General features: G+C 38.7%; 1 protein-coding gene across 4 annotated transcripts in view; it reads right to left on the bottom strand.

Moving 5' to 3' along the window:
* Positions 1-24066, bottom strand: part of LOC145260476 (phosphonopyruvate decarboxylase-like) — a 187750-nt gene that overhangs the window by 138516 nt on the left and 25168 nt on the right. For all 4 annotated transcript variants that reach the window (XM_080118580.1, XM_080118581.1, XM_080118579.1 and 1 more), the window contains exon 3: positions 3578-3682. In XM_080118580.1, the coding sequence (XP_079974706.1) occupies positions 3578-3682 (105 nt within the window). The remainder of the gene's footprint in view (positions 1-3577; positions 3683-24066) is intronic.

Raw genomic sequence — 24066 nt, forward strand, 5'->3', positions numbered from 1 at the left:
TTATAAGTTTTAATGCTCGTTGCGAGAATCTAACCCCCATAATTATAATAATGCTAATAGCTACATTGCTTTGATAAACACTACCCTATCCCACTGCCTCACAATGCATCTTGTAAACTCAAGCTCAATTTACCAACATCAACAAAAATATAACTGTCCCGACCCGATTTTAGCTAAATCCTGATTTATACCACTGAAAGCAAATGCACCCGCCCAAATGTGGCAACAATACTCCATACATGGGCGAATGGTGGTGGTCTTATAGAGGTACAGGATATTCTCAAGTGCAAGTAACTTTCTAGCATAGTAGAGAGAGCCCACCTTCTTTGCAGCGATGTACGTGTTCCAACTCAATAATATTATTTTAATAATATTTAATTGTAGGTAAATGAAAGTCCTCATCTTCTGTTGCTTGCTGGACAACGTGAAAACAGATGTCCTTTACATCAGAGCCTGAAACGAGATGAGGCAAGGTGAGTATGGCATGGGAAATAGAGTGAGTGATAGCTACCTATCTATCTCCTCCTCCCACAGGGAGTTTCTGACGGCAGTCTTGGACCTTGTTCTGCTTCAATCACTCTTCCTTATCATAACAACAAATTAACATAAGATTCCTTTGATCTATTCACACTGTACAAGTGGTAATTGCCGTTATTCTTTATGACGCCGATTCCGCAGTCTGCAGAGCGGCATCATCTCAGCTCTACCAGGCTGATTGTGAGAATTTAGTCGGGCCAGTGCTCTGGGCGGCTTCTTCACAAGCGCAGGCGGCCGAGGTACTTCGTGCTGGGTTGTGTCATTCGTGGATGTGCTTGGTGGGCATTCAGCCATGGGCGAAGTAGGCACAGTTTCTTCCTCTGTGGAAGCATCACTTGCGGGCACCTCTGCAGGGTCTACGATACCAACTTGTGGCAAAGACGAGGGTGCTGGCACAGGCGTTCTCGCCAAGTCAAGCCAGGTAGGTGCTGTTACTTCCGAGCTTTGTGGTGACGTTTACCGTCCTCCCTGGAGATCCAACAGGTCTCTCCTCAGCAGGATGGCGGTCTCAACAGGGTTTCCGTTGCTTCTGTTTCCATAGGGGATGAACTTCCTAAGGTGTTGTCGATTTCTTATGGTTAGGCGCCCGGACCCATGGACTTTAATGACGTACTGGTGGAATTGTTTGACCTCTACAACCACTCCAGTTTGCGCCCAACGTTTGGGGTGGTTGCCAATCAGGTTCTGGATGTGGACGTTGTCTCCTACTTTGAGAGGCGTGAGGGCTCTCGTGTGCATCGCCCTGTAGAGTGTCTCTTGGCAAGAGCCTGTTCTCTGTGGGTGAGGGTCTCCTTCCATACCGGATGGGGGCAATATCGTCCCATCGAGATGGGAATGGGCTCTCTGATGTGCCTCCCAAAAACCACAAGTGCTGGAGAAGATCTAGTGTCAGGGTCAATGGAGTTTCTGTATACCAGCATGGCTCTTTGAAATTTGTTAACGTCGATCGAGCCACCAGGCGAGGTGTTGTCCATTATCATGCGTTTTGCGGTTTTAACCGCAACTTCTGCTCTACAATTAGCATGGGGGTTGGCAACTGACGTCAACCGGTGGTGAACTCCCCATGATTGAAGGAATTTTTGTGTTTTGCCGGCTGTAAATTGTGGGCCGCCGTCAGTTGTGAGCTCCTCTGGCACCCCAAACGTGGTGAAAACCTCACGCAGTCGCTTAATGAAGCCTGCTGCCCCATTCTCCGACCGGAACACCATTGGCCAGTTCGAGTACCGGTCTACTATGACAATGTACTCGGTGTTGTTGTGAGTGAAGTAGTCGCAACACAGCTGCTGGAACGGGTACTCGGGTGGTGTGGTGTTATATCCGGTGGGGACTGCATGGTGTTAGACTTTGCAATGCGCTGGTAATGCATACATTTATCTCTGGTTCGCTGAATGTCCAGTGTTATATTCGGCCAATATACACTGTCAGCTGCTCTGGCATTCATGGCATTGACGCCCTGGTGTGCTGCATGGAGGGCCTCAAGGATATCTGGACGTAATGACGCAGGAACGATTCTGTTCCCAGACAAGACCGCCCCATCCATATAATAGAGGCTGCTGGCATGCGTGAATGTCGGAGTTGCACATATGAACATACCCACCTATTGTATGCTGTTAGCAGCAGCAGGAGTATTGCCCCTACCTCATCCTCCTACTCCTCCCACCCTTCCAGCCGCTTTGAAATGAAACACAAGTGGAGATGTCGAAGCATCAGTAAGTGACGCATGTTCATAATAAAAACTCTCTCTGTCTGTCTTACCCAACAGGAGAAGAAAGAGGGGGACAAAAAGAAAAAAGAAAAGAGGGGAGAGGAAAAAATATCCCCGTTTAAAGTAATTTAATAATAATAAAAACTAGATAAACGATAATTTTAAAAAGAACGACAAATAAATTAACAAACTAAACAAAGCAAAAATCATACAAGCAAACAAAAACAAAAACAATACTTTATAGCATACACCTTTCACCAGGATGTGCGTTGGAAGAAGTGTTTTCATTTGGAGTCTGTTTTTGTTTTATAAAGGCTCTGATGTAAAGGACATAAATGAAAGTCCTCATCTTCTGTTGGTTGCTGGACGACGTGAAAACAGATGTCCTTTACATCAGAGCCTAAAACGAGATGAGGCAAGGTGAGTATAGCATGGGAAATAGAGTGAGTGATAGCTACCTATCTAGTAGGTAATATGTAATAATATTTTAAAATGCTCAATGTAATACAATGTTATTATGTGAAGTTAATTCTGGCATCATGGAATTTAATTTAATGTTTTTCCAGGAACAGTATGAAAACATTTTCTCGGCATCTGACTTTAACACACCGTTTGAAATTCTTTTTTCTCCAGCTTTTTTCATCATTCGCTTTTTCACCCGATGATGCTTCGACCAAGAATCAGAAAACATTCATGATACATGTGAAAATTATATTCTTTTGATTTCAATGCAAAAATGAACATTAGAAAATTTTTTTAAAAATAAGTTATAATTAAGCAGAAAATTTCTGTTATCTTTTATGAATACAAAAATATATACATGTATGCATATACATAAATATATATATATATATATATATATATATATATATATATATATATATATATATATATACTAGTAGGGAGATCAGACATTGCCCGGGATTCAATGTAAGTAGGTTTAGAAAACACTTTTTAAAGAACGTGTCAAGCTGGCTTAATGGTTATCGTACTTGACTCACTGTCTTTAGGTTTTGGTTTTGATATCAGCTTGAGTATTTTTTTTACTTACAAGAAGTGAACTGTTTAGAAAAAACACATAATACTCGCATGCACATGTCTCAGTTTCTTTCCATTTTTTTTTAAGGGATTTAATGTTACGTTTAATACCTACGGTATTTCTGCTTAAGAAAAATTCTGCATTAATCAAAATATATTTATGCATATTTTATGACCGGGCAATGTCGGGCGGCCTGCTAGTATTATATAACCTTAATTTTCTGTTTGATATTTGATAGCCTCATTTCAAAATATTAAATATCCCTTTAAAAGCTAAAATGGTGCAAGAATACTTACTGGATTCAATGTCTTTTGAAAGCTTGAAGAATGAAAGCGTCTTTGTTTATGAAGAACCGGTGTCATATTCCAGGAGCTGCTGGCGGCCCAAATTTGAGGAAGATTCTACAAAATAAATGACAAGGATTTAAGAAAAAAACTAATAAATGAATACAAAATAAAATTTTAAAAATATAAAGACATTCTTGTGACTATGAAGGACCGATAATAATTAAGACAACATGGATATTTATTTACAAGAGAATATTAACACAAGTACAGAAATAGTATGTTACAGAAAGTCTACATCCGGTACTGTGGCCATAACTGCCATAACACTTAATCATACCTCTATTTATAGTCTCTGAAAAAGTCCATTTACACCAAGAAGAGGGTATATCAGTATAACACTTATTGTGTGTGTGTTTCTCACCTCTATATGATTTATTTATTACTAGCATTTAAACCCGGCGTTGCCCGGGTGTTTGGAGGTGTATGTTGAGCAAAAAAAAAAAAGAAAAGAAAAAAAAGCGGTCAATTTTTTTTAACTTTGACCCCTACTATGACCCCTTAACATTTATTGTTTTGGGCTCAAATCACGTTATTAAGTTAGCTCCATGTCCAAGGAACCTATATCTAAAATTTCAAGTGTTTATACCCAAGGTTGGCTGAGGAGTTTGGTAAAGTTCTCAAAGGTCAAATCGTTGAACTCTGACCCCTTAACAGCCAAATTTCTGGCCGAAAACGGATTACAAATATTTTTCCAAATCTCAGTACCCTGTATATCAAATTTCGAGTTTGTAGACTGAAAATTGACAGAGCTATTATGTAGGGAAATGTACACAGATACTCACAGACACGTTCATTATATATATATATATATATATATATATATATATATATATATATATGTATATATAGATTATTCATTATTATTGACATCATATTGCTGCAAGCTTCTGGATTCCATTTCCCACCATTAACCGAATGAGTTTCCAATTCATAAGAAAATAATATTATATCACATCACAGCCGTCGCTATTATTTATGATAATAAAGTTGTCTATTAACGTATTTCATGTTTACGCCTGTATGTGCCCTTGAAGAGTGACTAATAATTAACACAACATGGTGGTATATTTATTTATTTATTTATTTTTATTTGACTTCAGTCGAAGTTCTCAGAAATTAAGGGCCCCTCTACCTGGGGCCAACACTTGAACTCTAGTTGGTCCCCATTTCCCCTTCACTCCTCACATTAAAAATCGGCCTTCTGCCTAATTTGCTAGGTGGGGGAGCAAATGAATACCACTTTTGGCCAAGATCAAAGTGTAGTATCTGTCCCAGTAGATACTGCAAGCAAAGACCATATGTGGGGGCAACGCCACATATAAGGCCTTGGTCAATGTAGGGGAAACCCTTCATACCAATTGTCACTAACCAGCTCCCCTGTTGGTCCCCATTTCCCCTTCACTCCTCACATTGAAAATCGGCCTTGTGCCTAATTTGCTCAGTGGGGGAGCAAATAAATACCTCAAAGTGTAGTATCTGTTCTCTGATACATACACAGCGCTAGGCAGTGCTAGTCTGGCGATACACTCTCGTGCCCGGAACACCTGACGAGCTTGTTGGGTAGCGTTCTGTCCGCACCCCCACTTGGTCTGTCTTTCTCTGCTCTCCCTCCACACGGGGGGATCCGAGCTGATAATTTACGACCTTCCCACGAGGGAGGGTCGGAAACACTTTCTCTCTTCCCTCCACTAACTTCCCACTCCCTTTCTCAGTTCTATCTTTCCTCTTGCCGCCTTTGGCGCCACTTCTTTTTGGCGCCAAAGTCGGCTCCCCACTTTGGACACCGACTCCATGTCACTCATTTTGGTGATTTTTAATACAGGGAAGAGAGCTTTTTTAAAAAATGGACACCCCCCCAGCCCGGGGACCACCAATACAGATACCCCCAGCCAGGGGGCTACCACAGGAAAAACTGCTCCGCAAGAGGACGACTCCCCAACAGGGGGAGCAAAGAGCAACGGGGCTGACCGCCCGGACACTAAACCAAAGGATGCCCCCCAGAAGGGAGAAAACTCACCACCAGCTCCCCAAGAGGACGACTCCCCACAAAGGGGAGAAAAAACAATGTTGGACGGGGCATCCCGCTCTGACAACAAAAATCAAGAGGCAGTAGCCCCAAAGGACGATAAGGGGAACAGTGCTCCCCAGGAGGGCTATTGCCCCAAAAAGGGAGCAAATCAAGAAAACGAGGGGGCATACAGCCTGGACCTCCCCAAAACAAAAGGAGCAAAAGCTCCCAAGGACAATAAAGGGGACAATGCTCCGTAGGAGGCCGACTCCCCAAAAAGGGAGGCATTTCCTGGAAGAAGCCTAGAGCAAGGAGAGTTGGTCCCAAAGGAAAGTGGAAAGGGAAATGCCCCTCAAAATAGCAACCCTCCCGCAAAGGAACATCAAAAACAATCCAACCCCACCAAAGATCCAACACCAACAAGAGGGTCGGCATGGCGGAAGACTGTAGAGAAGCAACTGTCCTCTCAAGATTATAGAGACTTGTACTTGACCAAGTACAGACAATACATAGAGGGGGCAGAAATTAAACCAGTGCCAGGCACTTGGGAGGCAATCGAAGACAGAGTCCTCTCCCTCATCATCTCGGATATGCCGGAAAACCGCCTTTGTCGCCCCTGCTTTATGTCCTGGCCTTGGAGCCTCTGCTCCGCAAGCTAAGACATAGGTAGGCAAATTCAACCTTGTGCGGAATGGCTCTGCCTGGTGGCTCAGCTGCCAAGGTATCCGCGTTCGCCGATGATGTCAGGGTCTTTGTGTCGGGCTTCAGAGACATTGAGGTCGTGTCGGAGGCACTCGCACAGTACGAAAGAATCACGGGGGCCAAGATAAACCGCAGCTAGTCGGTAGGACTGTGGTTGGGCGCCTGGAGTGGCAACGCAAACCTCCCGGCGCCCTTCAGCTGGACAGATGGCCCGGTCCAGATCCTCGGCGTGTGGTTCGGACTGGGTCTCAAGCTTGATAAGAATTGGTTGGAGGTACGGTCAAAGGTGGAGGCTGCAGTCAATTCGTGGCTTCCTAGGAAACTTTCCTTAAAGGGTAGAGCTGAGGCGTGCGCCACTTACGTTTTTCCTCTCATCCTTTACCGACTGGCCGTACTTCCCATGCCTGCACAACACCTAAAAGCTCTTGTCGAACTCTTGTCCTCGCTCCTTTGGGACAGAGGAAGACACTGGGTGAACAGACAGGTCTGTATTCAACGTCCATGTGAGGGAGGCTTGGGAATGCCAGACTTGAAGTGTCATCGAGATGCTGAGAGACTGGCCTTCCTGAGCCACTATATGCAACCGTGGCACCCCGTGGTTACTGCCGCCTTCCCCGACCTCATTCTTGACCCTTCTATCGAGAGCCGTCGCAGGCCGCCGAGAGAATCTGCCTACATGAAAGAGTGCCAGGCCGCACTAAAATGACTACCAAGGTCCAGCGACCTTGTGACTGCTACCCGTAGGGAACTCCACAGGGATCTAGTAAAGGGGGCCACCGACGACCCGCTATGCGCGTGTTTGGGTTGGCAGCAGAGTGAGATCCGCTCCGCATGGAGCTGGGCGCCAGGTTCGAGTCATCTGAACAATTCGGAGTTCTCTCTGACCTGATGATCGGCCCGAAATGCACTTCCACTCAACAACATACAATGCAGTTCCAGGTTTTTGGAGTCGCCTGATTGTCCCCGTTGTGGGACAACGGCCGTAGAAACTACTGATCACGCTTTCTTCGATTGCTGTGAACTCTGCCAGTACTGGTCATATGTAAGCGAAGTGACAGCTCGCATCGATCCTGAGCATCCTCGCCCAATTACTGTATCCAATGTTGTGGACAACGTGAGGCCACCGTGGGACCGGGAAATGGTCTACGTTACGATCCTGGCCGTGGCGAGAATGGTGATTTGGATGTCGCGTCTGCAAGGTTGCCAGGGGGTGTTGTCTTTTTCTGATCAAGATCTGATCGCTTTCTTTAAACACCAACTACGGGTGAAGATCAGATGTGATAGAAGAAGGCTGCATCGCACAGCATTTGATAGAAGATGGATACATGTAGCAAGTCTGTGTGTACGAAGAGGAGCCAAATTTGAATACGTGTTCCCTGCCTAGGTGTGAAACGCGCAGTTCTGTAAAGTAAAATTAAACAAGTAGCCTCTCAGCTACCTGAGTGTGTGTTCCATCCCTCCCCGATTAGGAAGCCTCCAAGATCCCCATCCCCTCTTACCTGCAATTTTTATTTTCACCCCTTCCTCTAAATTTTACCCATCTTGGAGAGAAAGAAATACAAACTAACCTCCATCCCTTACCACAAAATTTTCTTTTCTCCATTCACCCCCATCTAGAGGGCATCCCCACCTAGAGACTGACCCGCAGAAGCGAGGTTCCTTTTACAAACCTAGTGGAACGGGCAGTCTATCAACTAGACAGGGTTGGGAGGGTCCTACTAATCACCTTTTGTTTTTTCTTCCCCCGCCCTCGACACAAATGAATTATTGTACCATTTTATTGTTATCTTTTTTGTTTTTACACATCAATAAAAAATGTTTTTAAAATTGGGAGTTAAGTAGGACGTCCTCCTATATGAAAGGGTGAATGCGGTATTATGGGGTATTATGGTGAAAGAAGATACTAGCTGAGGTGAAACTTTTGACTTTGTTTAGTTCTGGAGTGACAAGGATGACCAACGACCCCCAAAATTCCCCCCTTTTGAGTTGGCCATGTGCCTAAGTTTTTTGTTCATCGTTTATTTTGACTGTATTTTTAACATGAATAAAAGATTTAATATCTCAAAGTGTAGTATCTGTTCCGGCAGATACTGCAAGCAAAGACCATATGTGGGGGAAACGGCACATATAAGACCTTGGTCAATGTAGGAGCAACCCTTCATACCAATTGTCACTATCCAGCTCCCCTACTCCCCGGGGAGTTGGTCCCCATTTCCCCTTCACTCCTCACATTAAAAATCGGCCTTGTGCCCAATTTGCTCGGTGGAGGAGCAAATAAATACCCTTTTGGCCAAGATCAAAGTGTAGTATTTGTTCTTACTACATGCTGTATTTATGCTTGTAACTTTGTGATATAAAGTGGGGGATCACTTTTCTGTATTAATTTAATGTAAAATGATCACCCACTTTACAACCAGTCAGTCTCAAAGCCATTCAAGTCATTCTCCAGATCATTCAAGTTGTTTTTGAAGGATTCCAGTTATTTTTTAAGCATTCAAGTCATTCTTAAGGTCATTCAATTCATCCTTAAGTTCATTAAAGTCATTCTAAGTCATTTACTTTTTATTTAAGTCATTTCAGCCCATTTTTTGGTCATTTTAGTTTATCTTTAAGAATGTCATGTCAATCCTATATTCACGCATTCATTCATTACACGAGAGCACGCAACTAATGGCTATCGGCCTTGTTCACTCAGTAGTGAGCTTTGGAAGATTGTCAGTGAAATAAATACAATCGCCAAAAGATAAGTGTTTCATTATTTCTTGTCGCCATTTTGAAAAATCACTTACAAATGCGACTGTTTCACCCATAATGTAGAGCCCTGGAAGTTATGCGCATGTTCCATTAAAGTTCTTTATCTCTTAAACACTGAGTTAGTAAAGAAATTGAGAACATAATTTTCATCTCCCCAATTAACCATTTTCATATGTTGTAGTATATCTTTTGTTTTGGTCTATTAATCTTACTGTATTCAAGGACATGAATTTATCTAGTCTGGTGGAGTATCCAGCTTCGTGATGTTACTCAAGGTAACATCACTTGGAGAAAGTGCACCATTCTTCGTAAAAGCTAATGTGGGTTAGCTATAGAAAGGAAATCTTATTTGGCCAGTGAATACTATGTGATTTTGAATATTTGGTCAGGGTTTACTTCTATGGAAAAAGTATCCTCATTCCAGGTTGTTCTGGCAAACCCTTGTACAGAGAGACCTTAGACACTCGAGGATTGTGTCTAGTAGGCATTGAACAAAAGTACAGAAAAATAATATGCCACAGAAGGTCTGTACTGTACTAACACGACATTTAGTTCTAACTATTCAGTCTCTGGAAGAGTCCATCTACAGAGTAAAAATGGAAGATCAACATCACACCATAACAATATAAGTTTTCCCTTATTTTTTTTAGCAAGCAAAATAACATATGGGTAAGAATTGCTGACGGCTGACCAAACGGTTGAGTTTCAAATCACGGCTTGAAATACTTAAAACAAATATACGAAACATAGCTTGCATATCCTGCATCTGACTCTGAACGGTATTGTGTCAATCTTTTGTCTACCTTTCGCTCTCATGAACGTCCAAGGTGGGGCATGTTTCATTAACATTGTCTGCTTTTCACAAGTTCATTTAGCCCGATGTAGCGTAGTCGTTACAGGTCAACACTTGGGAGCCACACATGGTATGTAGACAGTGACAAGGAAACAAAGACAAGGAACGAATTTGACTCGCTTTTTTTTTTTTAGTTGAAACAACAGACATTTATTTACAGGTACTTTACAGAATAAAACTTTGTCTCTTGTTCAAAAGTCTTCTCAAACTCCAATGTGCTTAACAAGACAATGTTATATCGAACATGTGGTATTTTGTCTCTGTCCAGCCATGTTTAGAAGATATCTTTCTCTGTCAATATCAATCCCAGGCTATGTGTGTAACATGTCTATTTCTGCCCTTCTTGGATCATGTTTTTCTTTTTTTTATGTAATCTTTTCCTTTCCTTCTTCTTCGCGGTCACGTTACCTCGCGCATGGCTCAGTCATTTTCATAGGTTTGCTATCGTAAGCTGCTGCTGCTGTCATATGCATGTCCATGCTCTGTTACACCGATAATATGTGAGATTTCACATTTTCTGTAAGTTGCAGAAGTTCAGTCATCATAACAACGCAATATAAAAGGAGTGTTGATAGGATGGGTAAACGTTACTCACCCTATCAACACTCCTTACGTTTTGATACACATATATATTACATCCTCTCTCACATTTTTATGCCATTGATTTGCTGCTCAAATATCAGATACTTTTGTTTGTAAAGCATAACAGGAAATGCTATGCTCTCATTTCGTTTTGGTTAGGTTTTTAGGTTTGGTTGTTTTGTTTTATGGCATATCAACCCTTTTTCGGGTTATTTAATACCGAATGCAGTTTTTTTTTTGGAAATAGTATTCATGTTGCATCCAGTTATTTTGTAGAAGGTTTTTATTCTTCATGCTCTTTGTATCTTCAATCGCTATTTTGTAGTGTTTGGTTTGTTTGTTTTGATACTGGATTTTATCGGGGGGGGGGGGTCCCCCTGCCCTGCAGAACATGAATGAGTTTTGCAATGGGGGCAGAGAGAGAGACATGGGCAAAGAGAGAAGTAGAAAGAGAGAGAGGAACAGACAGACAGACAGCGAAACGGAGACAAAAATACAGAAACATAGAAAGGAAGAGAGAAAGAAAGAAAACAAAGAGACAGAGATAATAATATAAAATACTTGCTATAAAGTGAGAGAGAGAGAGAGAGAGAGAGAAATAGAGAGAGATACAGAGAAAAAAAGAAATAAAGAATATTTGTAGTCATCCACATACAATACTGTTTCGTTGTATCACAACTCATCAGTGCGGCTAGAATAGCACCTAGTTGAGAATTGAACCTAGAACCATCACGTTGACAGTCGGCTGTTCTACCCATCGACCCCTGAGAGCGACGCTCGTAAATAAACTCAACAAATGTCTATTTCAAACAAACATTCGTCCACCACTTTTATAGTGCTCAAACCGCTTGTTTACAAACAAACAGTGAACCTGCATTTTTCAGCCAATTAAGTAGTGAGTGAGATCATTTACGACAGTGCTCTACCCAAAGAGGGGGGTTTAAAATATATTTGTGTATATTATATATATATATATATATATATATATTAGTGTTGGGACGATTAATCTGTATCAGAATCGAAAAGATTATAGCTTGTTTTCCATTCCCAACCGGCCATGTCGGTGGGGCATTAGAATATGCCGACTGTCCCCCCCCCCCCTGCAGAGGGTAAAAGTCCCTCAATGGGGGTCCTGGATATGACCTTAAACTATATCCAGTGGTGAGGCCCCAGATTGTGGGCTTTGGGGAGTGTGGAGCCACCCTTTAATTACTATTGCTCCCAGGTCCACTCTGACCCGGAGTGGTAGTACCTGTTAGTGTCCCAACTATGGGTTAAATAGAAACCGACGTGAAAACAACAAATATATTCTATTTAAAAAATGTTTTCTTCAAAATCTTTGGATTCGGCATTAAATAACCGGAAAAGGGTTGAAATGCCGTAAAACAAAAACAACCAACCAACCATTCCCAACCGATTCTTTTATTTCTATCTTTTTTTTTTTTTTTTTTTTTTTTTTTTTTTTTGACAATAAAAAAATGAAACAAGCACAAATTGTTTTTTTATTAGAAGTTGTTGATTTACAACATAAGACTGAGAAAGGCCTCAGAATAGGTTATAAATCCCAGTTTCCGTTTTAACATGAATGCACAGAGTTTAATTTATTTTATTTAATGATCATTTATCGAGAGTTAACTTGCTTACTCTCTTTATAAAGTTTTCGCATGGAGTTCACTTGATTATTATGAGTTTTTAAATTTCGTTGGCGCCAGCTGTATATTGGTGGTATCTGACATCGGCTTCTTCTGAAATAATTAAAGTTTTATGGCACTTCCTTTTAGACGCATGCGAAAAATATTGATGAAAATCTGTAGCAGACGCAAATAGACCTCTTTCTTCTTGCACATATTCCTCCCTGATTGAGTGATGTGGCCATACACTGGCCAATCAGAGAAGTAGCGCATGAATATTTTTAACCCCCAAGGACCTGACAGCTTCCGGTCCTGAGAAGAAAAAATTCTTACTCCACCAGCTTTCGAAGGGACTAGACCTTTCGCTCCTCTGCTCCTACTAGGTATCAGACGAAAGCCACCGGCTGTAACTACCTAGTAAGCAGTGAAGTCCCGAACCTTCCTTCCTTCTTTTCCTCCTTCTAGTTTAATGCCTTTTTAAATAAACCTTTTCCTTGTTAAGTTTAAGAAGTGGTTTGTTGTTTGTTCGGAAAATTGTGTTAAATTATTTTATTAGGGAGTGCTTTAAAAGCACCAAATAATAATCCCTAAAAATCTCCAACGAGTTTACCAAAATCTTGGATAAGATACATAAAAAGAAAATATTCTAAAGATTTTAATTAAAAATGAAATTACATCTACTTCTAAACTTATACATGTACCCCGAAAGAAAAATGATAAACAAATATGCAACAAATAACTGTTACCAAAGGCAAGAATAAATTTATTTGTGTTTAAACTTCTTTTCAAGTATTTTTAGTTCAAAAATAACTTAGTGTCTCCTCTTTGAGTTAGAATTTAAAAAATGGCTGCTCGATAACGAAAAGACTACTGATAATCGCTCAAAATTTTAAATTAAACAAACGTTGGTAGAAACACATAAATAAATGTTAACAATCGATCGAAGATGTTATGTGGTACGAGTATTTTGTTTAATTTTCGATTTTTGAGCGAGTAAGAAAGAATGGGCCGGAAATGAGTATCATTTTATGTGCGAAATTTTAAAATAATTGTTTTTTTTTTTTTTTTTTTTTTTTGTTGTTGTTTTTTTTTTTTTTATTCTGCCACATAATCATTTAAAAATATAGAATCTCATTTTGGGGAAGTGATTTAGCTAAAGAGATTAATGTATTTGCGTATTTGCTGCTGTTATTATTATTATTATTATTATTAGTAGTAGTAGTAGTAGTAGTAGTAGTATCTGTAATTTTTTTTCTTTTACAGTAACACAAATCAATCTAATAATCGACCAAATGTGTATAACTGCGAGAAGAAAATACGAACATTTTTTTCAAAGAGAGAAGGTACAGAATAGTTAACAGAAGTTGCTCCTGATGTCAAGAATGCTTTTCTAAATAATACTTTATTATGTAGAAACTCATTCTTGACATGCGACGACGAGCTTTCTTGATTTTTCTCTCTCTACACTGTTTTCTTATTTTGCATACCAATCGTCAGGTAACTCTTTTTTAATACACCAGCACGCCAGATTTCAATACGCCATTTTGGTTCGCTAAAAGTACATCAGTGCGCCAAATTTCATTTCGTCATAAAAACAAATTTCTACAGAAAACAAAACAAACTTATTTTTACATTTTTATCTAGCGAATAAACATAAACCACGTTTATTATTTTTTTAAATCCAATAATGGAGCTGAAGTCGACGTTTTGCTTCTAGAACAAAAATAAGTTTTTTTGATAAATGTCTCTGTGGCGTACTGGAAAATATTTTTTCTAAAGAATAAAAATGAATAAAGTTTACTTTTACAAGAATTTTTATACATTTATCTAGCTAATAAACATAAAATTACGTATGAAAAACCATGTTTATTATTTTTAAAAGATCTAACTTATATTCTAATGCACCTAAAAAAGGAGAACACGATTCTCTATTTTTTCCCCCTTCAAGTTTTTTAGGGGTTTCACACGTAATCACCTATAAAAGTAATATTTCATTTTGGAATGTGGATTTAGCTGAGTGTTAATCTACACATTTATCATCATTATTATTATTATTATTATTATTTGCACCTCGTTTTTTTTCTTTAAAAGCAAAACAAATCAATTTAATAATCCACCAAATTTGTAGAATTAAAATAAAACCATAACTTCATTCATAGAGAGAAGGCACAGAATTCTCATTTTTGCATTTTTGCCTATTAATCGTTTCAACTGTTTATAAAAAAACTTTCATGTAACATGTACACTAACGACGAACTGTAAAAATTTGGCTTTGTTTTAAAATCAAAATAAATCTTTTGTTGTCTTACAATTTTCAATCAATTACAAGGAAAGCATTTGCGAAAAAATTTACACAAATTACCTGGGGGGGGGGGAATTTACAAAAAAAAACACACACACACAACAACAAATCTCTAATTAAATATTTATAAACTTTAAAAGAATCGGAATTGGGCATCCTATCGGAAAGAACGGAATTGGTAATTGTATTGAAATTGGGAAAAATTTTGGAATCGTTTCATCACTAATATATATACCGTACTTTGGGGTAATTGCACCAAGTCCAAAGTAATTGCGCCAACTAGCTAAAAGTGCTCTTTTCGCAACCACACATGTAAAGAACACTTTTTTTAGTTGGCGCAATAACCCCTGGATTTGGCGCAATTATCCCAAAGTATGATATATATATATATATATATGAAGAGAAAGAGAGGGGTGGAGAGATATAAATTATACAGATTATGGTAAGGAGAGACAAAGACATAGAAAACGAAAGAGAAAGACAGAGACAGAAAAAGAGAGAGAGAGGGAGACAGAAAAAGAGTGACAGAGAGAGATAGAGTTACACAGAAAGGAAGAGGGAGTGGAGGAGAGATAGATAGTTAAAGAAAAAGAGAGAGCTACACAAATTAAACAATTGGTAAAGAGAGAAAGAGAGAGACAATTCCTATATTTTTCATCGATTATCGACACGTGAGCACATCTGAATGACCAGAGAAATTTTAAATTGAAACTGTTTGTTTTTTTTTTAACTCATAACTTCAGTTGTGTAATCTCTATTCCCACAAACATTTTACCATATCTGTCGAGTTCTGATCTCTTTGATCTATGAAAGGTTCCAAATGTGTCTTATTATTTATTATGAAGTTATTTATCTCGTTTCCGTGGTAAAATGTGACACAAAAGTCAGAAAGTGGGATTCGAAAAGCCAGCGTCCTAAAACAAGTGCAATCTGGCCTGCATAAAAGTGTATGTATAGCCTTGTCGACATTCTGCGCCTCAGGTGATTAGTAATAAACTAATACCTTTTCAAAGCCTGGACCTTCTAGAACATCACAAGACCAGCAACATACTCAACATGAAAGAAATTTCAGAAATAGTCTACATCAGAGGTTCTTAACCAGGGGTAAAAAATTATATAGTCAGGTGGGGGGGGGGTAAATAATTGAAGTAGCTGATAATTAAAAAATAATTATTTCTTTTCAGATTATGTCTAAGAAACGTGATACAAATTAACTTCATAATTTTCTAATTTAGAAAAAGTTTGATTTTCTTTATTTTTGTGATACGAATGTATAATACTATATTTATACAAAAGTTAAACAATAAAAATATTTCCTTGTGACCTTCTTGTTTTTCTGTCACTTTATGATGGCTATGAATTTTTTTGTTTGGTAGTAAAGGGTAAATGGCGAAATGCATAAAGCCGAGGGGGTCAATGATGAAGAAAAGGTTGAGAATGGCTGATCTAGACACTGTTGGGCAAAAAATCTCTGGCTGAATGTCTCATTATGAACCTAACTTGTTTGTTTTTTAGAATCTTCACATATGCGTCCCTTAATCTTAAGAAAGTAGACTCCCTGTACAGGGCTACGAAACTTCACACAACTGCCAGTATGACATATCTCTATAAAGCTACTAACCGACCATTCATCAGAAGTATTTTTGTCATATCAGGACTGGTGTATCAGCCATTAGTCTCTCCCTTCTCTGACAGGATGCAAAAATGTTTCTAACCAAATAGGTCCCACACTGTCCACCAAGCTCCAGCTCCTGTCCCATCACTGCAATGTTGTATTGCTGTGCTCGTTTTACAAGTACTTCCAAAGAATAGGCTCCGACGAATTTCCTGCACGTGTACCTCCAAAACGTAAATATCTCCAACCAACAAAAGCAAAAAAAAACACCCCCTTCAACTTAGAGATCCCCAGATGCCGGAAAACTTTCCACTCTAATAGTTTCTATACTCGGACTGCTTGCCTTTGGAATTCCCTCCCAGTTTCCTTGACTGTACCAAACATGCAGAAATTTTAATGCAATATAAATGCAATTACAGGAGCTCTTTACATCTTAATGGCAACATGACTTGTTTCTATTTAATTATCTCTCCACAAGGGCAAAGTTAGACACAAGGTCGATTCTTAATGTGGGCAACATCCTGCTCCCCAAAACAAAAGGTACTCTAAATAAAAATTGCATCAATCTAGGATTTCTCCTTCATTCGCCAAGAACACAATAGAATAGATATATTTTTGTAACCCAATAGAAGGAGCCAAAATGCCAAGTTTTTCGGTGTAAAAAAAAGTTTAAAAAAATAAATAAATTTTCTCATTTCATAAAATCATCATCATCGACATATGCGAGTGAGAACATAAAATATCATAGATTGTTTAGACAAGATTACAATTCTGATGAAAATTAATTCTTTGGATTATGTGGATTCTTCAGACTACTGTTCTCATCTTAAGTGTCATTTTCACAACGTTTTGGTCGATGTAACCTCGGACCTTCTTCAGGTGTATCTTGTTGAATTCGGGGTGTTTGTTGTCAACTCCTGGATAGAAGTCCTAAATAATTCAAAATTGTATTTGGAGTCTTGTCCACACTGAGGATTGAACCATCAACCTCCAGAAGAGTGTAACTTTTACAACTGAATTTTTCAAAGTACTCTATCTACTGTGTCACAGTCTTTGTGCAAGGACTATGGCGCAATAGATGGAGTACCCAGTTATAGCTGACGGGATGAGAACATGCTACCCCTGCGGATTTAATAAAGGGTTCTGTTCAAAATTCTGTGCAGATGCCCGAGTTTGACAGAAAGAGTCCCTGCTTCGACAGCAAGATTCCCGACCTTGATGGAAAGAGTCCCTGCTTCGATGGAAAGAGTCCCTACTCTGACAAGATACACCAGAGCATAATTTGCGGAAGCGTTGTACAAATAACACTCAAAATGAGAACAGTGTGAAGAATGCAAATAATACGAACGCCTACATTATGTTTAGATTTTCACATTAATTTATACCATAACGTAAACACACGTGTAAAAATGGTTATAATAGCAAAAAATGTCAATAATCAAATAAGAACAGATGTCATGAATAAAAGAAAATTTTTTCTCGAATTCACACGAATGTAATGAAGCGTGTGTTTACACACAACAATAAAGAACTTTTGGAACAGGAAATCACTGCTCAAACAAAGCTGCTTCGCCAATTGTCATACCAGCTGGATAATTATCTCATGCCCATGTCAGCAAGACATGACACGAGGTCAGAAGAGTGGGACTTGAAACCAGCGCCCCGAAAGCAGTAGTTCCAAACCTCTTACATTTAAAAAAAAAAAAAAAAAAAAAAAAAAATTCACAGCACACCTATCACAAAAAATAAATATGTTTTTACTCAAAGCTTTTTTTTTTTTTTTTTGCAATAAAATAATAAAAAGCAAAGATTATATGAGCCGCTGAATGTCAGAACTCAGTAAGCGCCACAAAAAAAAAAAAATTCACAGCACACCTATCACAAAAAATAAATATGTTTTTACTCAAAGCTTTTTTTTTTTGCAATAAAATAATAAAAAGCAAAGATTATATGAGCCGCTGAATGTCAGAACTCAGTAAGCGCCACAAAAAAAAAAAAAAAAAAAAAAAACGGAGAAAAACGCTGATTAGTTTGATGGGTATACTGTGCATTAGTTGATTTCTACCCATGTTCCGGTCTGAATTCGACCATAATTACTCTTGTACGTGTTAGAGGAGGTTATGGGGAATAAAATGATATACTAACGATAGTTTTGTCACGATGGCGCTTACCGAGTTATGACATTCAGTGCCTCATAAAAGGCGAATTTTATTCACATAAACCAACATATACATATCCTGTATTCAATAATAATAAAAGTGAATGGTAGTTATACGGTTGTGTCTAGTACTTCTTAACTACTGCAGCAATATGTGAACGAATGTGTGTGTGTGAGAGAGAGAGAGAGAGAGAGAGAGAGAGAGAGAGAGAGAGAGAGAGAGAGAGAGAGAGAGACTCTTAATTCTTCCTAAATATTTTAAAATCTTTTCATGTTGTTTAGGTAAAAAAACAAAAAAATCCAGTTCACAAAGGCACAAAATTGAGAATTGAAGTAAGATTTTGATGACTTCTTTTTTTTTACTTAGAGTTAGATACTTTTCCATGACAGAAATTCAAAAGGGGGTCCAATGACAGTTGTGCGTACTTCAATTTGAGACCACGATCACTGGAAAGGCTTGCTAATTCTTCCTCTTTTCATAACTCAAAATTGTAAAGGTTAAATGGCTTCTAGCTATTATCTTTACGTGGCACACTGGTAATCATTTTGTGCCACACTAATGTGCCGCGGCACAGTAGTTGGGAACCTAGAGAAAATGCACTTTGGCCAAACAAAAATTATCTGAGCAGCAACTGGTAGAGATACCTCAAGTGATTAGCAACAAACTAACCTCCTTCTCAAAAGGCAAGAAAGTAAAGCTTGGGAAGGTGGGCCTCCTAGAATTGCAAAGAGCCATACCTTACACTGTGATGTTCTCACTTGAGCGGAACCTCAATATAGCTGGTACCGAAAGATTCAGACCCTAGGCCAAGATATTTGCTATAAAATCACAAGACCCTAATTGTACTGGCAATTAGATGTGCTAGTGCATATCGAGATCGATATGTGTGTTAGCAACGAATGAGTGTTTTTAAAAAAAGACACGTTGACCAAATGAATAATTCCCAGCCAGCCTGAATGATCGGCCCATCATCGGCCCATTACATAACCGACGATCAGCCGACAAACACTGTAATGGGCCAATGATGGGCCGATCATTCAGGCTGGCTGGGTTGGTGACAATTATTCAGTGGAATTTGATTAAACTAATCTTAAATTTGATTAAACTAATCTTAAATTTGATTAAACTAATCTTAAAGAGAACATATTACTTTCAACTTCAAAAGAGCCATTTGCTTAAAAAAAAAGAATTGTATAGTTTAAGCCGGAGAGGAAGTGGAGGTCTATGAATCGGACTTTTTTTTATTATTAATAAAAGAGATTGTTTAAAATTATTATCAAAGTTAAAATTTATAATATTTCTTATCAAAGAAAAATCTGCTTTTGAAGAATTTGACACTGTGCAATAACGTTGATTGGTCCGTTAAAATATGATCACATGTGTACACCTCTGCATAAATAAACATCGCAGAGCGCGTTTGAGCAGAATAAGAATAAGAAAGAAGTGGAGAGGGTAGAAAGAAAAGAAGAAAAGAAGAGGAGAGAGAGAGAGAGAGAGAGAGAGAGAGAGAGAGAGTCAGTGTAGCGAGTTCAGTTGAAATCAGATGGCATGCTCAATGCTGTATCCAAAACCTTTCTCGGAATGAACCCTTAAAACTCCCTAAAATGACAGCCCTTCTGAAGAAGAACTGAATTCGAAATTCCTCTTATAAAAAATCGAAACGATAAAAGACCAATCTGACTATCGAAAGAGGAAGCAAAGAAAAAGGAAAGAATTAAAATAAACTAACTTCGTCTAACCTCTTTGAAGTCAACCAGTTGACGAGTTTGTAATATATTATTTTCCAATATTTTTTTTTCTTTCCTTTTAATGTCAACTCTGTTTCAATAAAGTGTCGCCGTACGGCTACATAATTTTTAATACAACCATTTTTTACGGAAAACAAACTCGAGAATCCTTTTCTCTTTTGACATGCTTATAACTTTCTTGCCTGATGTCAGCAGAACGGCGTATCAACCTGTTTGAGAGAAATTTCTGATAATGACTGCAAGCCTAAAAGAAAAAAAAAAAAAGAGAATCATCCCGTGTACAATTGTAATAAAGGCTCCATATCCATTTAGTGAGTCCGCATACACTAGACGACTGATCATATGTTTTTTTTTATGAACTCTTACTTCTTACCATCTTGTGTATGTTTGTGACACTTTGAGACACTTTTGAGCTCTCGTGTCATAACACCGACAATGAACTAGGCACACGCCAGAAGGCCCAAAAGTCTGCTAGTCTGATTTTGGTATGAAACCAACATCACAAAGTGTTGGTAGAGGTCAGTTGTCATACCAGCTAACGTTCACGTTAGTATCATTCTGACAACCTAGGGGCTGACTTAAGCCATCAGACATTTTATTTTCGCCATAAGGTATGGTTCAATCAATCCTACTGAACAAGTATCCCCACAATCTTCAAGAGGGATTTAGTGTTGCTTGTTCATATACTAATCAGTCCTGCTTGTCAAGGTCAAAAAGACACTCGAGTATAAAGGTTAATAAGTTTGTCAGGTGGAGGTTGTGACAACACCTAGAAGACTACAGTTCAATCGAAGTAACCTTCAACCTTCTTCGGATATATCCGCAAGGACCTGTGGTGCAGTGGATACAGTACTTGGTGAAATTCAGTCATAAAAGTTACATTCCTGGAGATTGAAGGTTTAATCCTCAGTGCAGGCGACCCTCAAAAAATACAATTGTAAATGACCAACTTATGGCTGAGAGAACGAGAGCATACTGCCTCTGTAGATTAAATAAAGGGTTTCATTTGAGAGAGAGAGAGGGGTTTACACAGCTTCTTGGAGGCACTACACATGTGAACATGTTAATTTAAAATGTTCTGCTAAGAAATGACTAAATAGTGATTATCTATCTCTTTCTGCCTCCTCAGCCCCCCCACACACCATAATTGTTAATAATTTGGAACGAAGATCAAATTGAATTCCATTAGTCTTGAGTTGACTTAGCCCTTTGAACGCATGAATGAGGAGCTTTGATTTTGAGTAGCAAGCAAGACCTCAGTCTGGCAAGATCGCCCCAGAAGTGTGTACAGAGAGAATGATCAGCAACCAGTGTATGAATACAATTTGTGAACTTTAATGATGCGGTAATGCGGTAAAGATCATGAGAGCTTGGATGTTTGCATGTATGACGCAAGGTTGAACCACAATGAGATATGGTTCAGCTATGTCTTAGAATATGTACTCTCCCAGGTTTTACTTCCTTTTTCAAGAGGGTGGAGCTTTGTTTATTATAATCGCCTGAGGCGTCCCTACCAGCGAATGCAGACATGTCCGTTCTGCCAAAGTGATCAGGAGAAATTGTTGACAATTATTCAGTGGAATTTGATTAAACTAATCTTAAACTTAAAGGGAAAAAATTGCTTTCAACTTGAAAAGTTTTTTTTTTGTTTTTGTTTTTTTTACACAGTGATCACCACTTATCAAGGCCCGGAAGCCACTCAGGGATAAGGATTATTGCAAGTACATTACGTTAGTGTGGGGATTTGATGAAGTGTTTAATTAAGGGGGCGGTTCATTAGGAATTTGTTAACATTGGAATTGAAGACATCCAAGTTGTAGTCCGGAGGGAAGCAGGCAGACGGAAAAGTTTATAAAAGACACTGCGTTTGCAATGTTCGATTTATGTGAAGCAACATTCTTCCAATTTCTCATCCTTAAAAACAAGTACTGAAATCAATTAAATGTGGAAGATTTTTCGTAAGACAACCTGAATGATAATACCTTTAAACATTCATTGTTTATTATTAAAATTGTCTTAACAGCTTCGATTTACTTGTACGCATGCGTTCGTTGAACTATGCATTTATTGGATACTAATCAATCTCCCCTTTTGCTGAAACTTTCGCTTCTATTTTGTTTTTTGATTTTATTTTTTTAATTTTGTCATTATTTTATTCTAGCAAGGGATGGGGCATCCTACTGGATGTCAGATATTCATTCGCTGTCTCATACATTCCAACCAAGGAGATCTTTTTAAGATTCTAACCGTTCCTTTTTAAGTGCAATTGCTTGAATCTCTTTTATACACTTGGTTCATCGGGTATATTTGCTAGGTAGTTTTTGGAATTTTTTTTTTCATGGGTCTGGTTGCTCCTATTATTACTAGAACGATGGAGATCTTCCTAAGATTCCAGGCCCTGTCGGTGGGGCATTAGAATACACCGACTGCCCCCCTGCAGAGGGTAAAAGTCCCTCAATGGGGGTCCTGGATATGACCTTAAACTATATCCAGTGGTGAGGCCCCAGCTTGTGGGTTTTGGGGAGTGTGGAGAAACCCTTTAATTACTATTGCTCCCAGGTCCACTCTGACCCGGAGTGGTAGTACCTGTTAGGGTTCCAACTATGGGTTAAATAGAAACCGACTTGAAAATAACAAATATATTCTATTAAAAATTTTTTCTTCAAAATCTTTGGATTCGGCATTAAATAACCCAAAAAGGGTTGATATGCCGTAAAACAAAAACAACCAACCAACCAACCCAGGGATTGCATCCTCTTCTGGGGAGGGGGTAATGTATTATCTGTTCTGTTGTTATAAACCTTTTTATTATATTTTTTTGATATGCCGTAAAACAAAAACAACCAACCAACAACCAACCAACCTAAGATTCCAGTTTATTTTTATGTTGTACATAAGACCTTGGTATTTCGTTATCGTTTCCTAGCGGGGCAGGTTATCTCAATATTCCATAAGAATCTTCCACTCAGTAATACAGACACCAAGTGAAAGATTGTTTCAGCAATCTGCCGCACTATTCCGTCTCAGCTCCGTTTAACTCTGCATCATTAGGAACACTAACTTCTAAGATGGCTTCTTTCTCCTTCTTATTCTATGTCCGGTTTGATAGCTCCATTTTCTAGGTTCGTAGCTGTAGGAACTGCATAAAGCAGTTCAATGAAATTTCACATATTATGAAGATTTTTATAAAAAGAGGGGAATTAAATAATGAAAAATGTTTTCCTATTTTTTTGTTTGTTTTTAAAATCCTTTGAGATGAGGCTTCATGATTTGTGCATTCGTTCTTCTTGCAGACTGTTATCCTCATCTTTTCAGTTGCTGTTGTCTCACCACGTTTTGGCCAACTAATCCTCTGACACGATAAAGATTGCTGAATTCAGTAATTACTGCCTTCCATAGTTGTCGTCTCAACATATTTTGGGCAACTAAACCTCTGGCCTACCTGGGTAGGATTGAAACCCTGTGGCATAGTGGATTGAGGTGTTGAGTCTCTATGGTTCCAGGTCAGCATTGTCTGAAGATAGCGGTTTCAATCCTACCCAAGTCAACATGTTTCATTAAATTTTTTACAATAAAATAAACAAGAAAAACCAAAACAGTTTGTTCTGCTCGGCAAACTCTTATGTCAAAAGGGTTTGTGACACTAATGCCACAGGGTCACCAATGTGAATCTTCTCCTATCTATTATATAAAATGTGTGCATGTGGGTGTGCGTGTTTGTATGTTTTCCAAAAACTTAGACACATCAGAACATGACAAAATTGGTATCGTTTCAAAGATGCATGTCTCGGATGACAAATATCGAAAAATTGGCCCAAAAGATTAATTCTGCCACTGGGCCGTTTTTTTCTACAAGGGTCACTTTTTTCGTCAACATTTTTGCACGTCATTCAAACCTTATGCCAACAATGTCGCATAAAACAGGTTATTTCGACCGCTCGTGACGTCACAATAGCGATCATTTGCTTTTTTCGCCTTTTCCTCTTGCACATTACAGGTTCGTGCCTGCCTATTACTTCTAATTTGCAATTTTGCTTCTTTTTTTTTTTTTTTTTGCTCAACCAACACCCTTACACACACCTGG

Source organism: Euprymna scolopes, chromosome 36 (genome assembly GCF_053919585.1).
Source record: "Euprymna scolopes isolate OS-2025 chromosome 36, ASM5391958v1, whole genome shotgun sequence".
NCBI lineage: Eukaryota > Metazoa > Mollusca > Cephalopoda > Sepiida > Sepiolidae > Euprymna > Euprymna scolopes.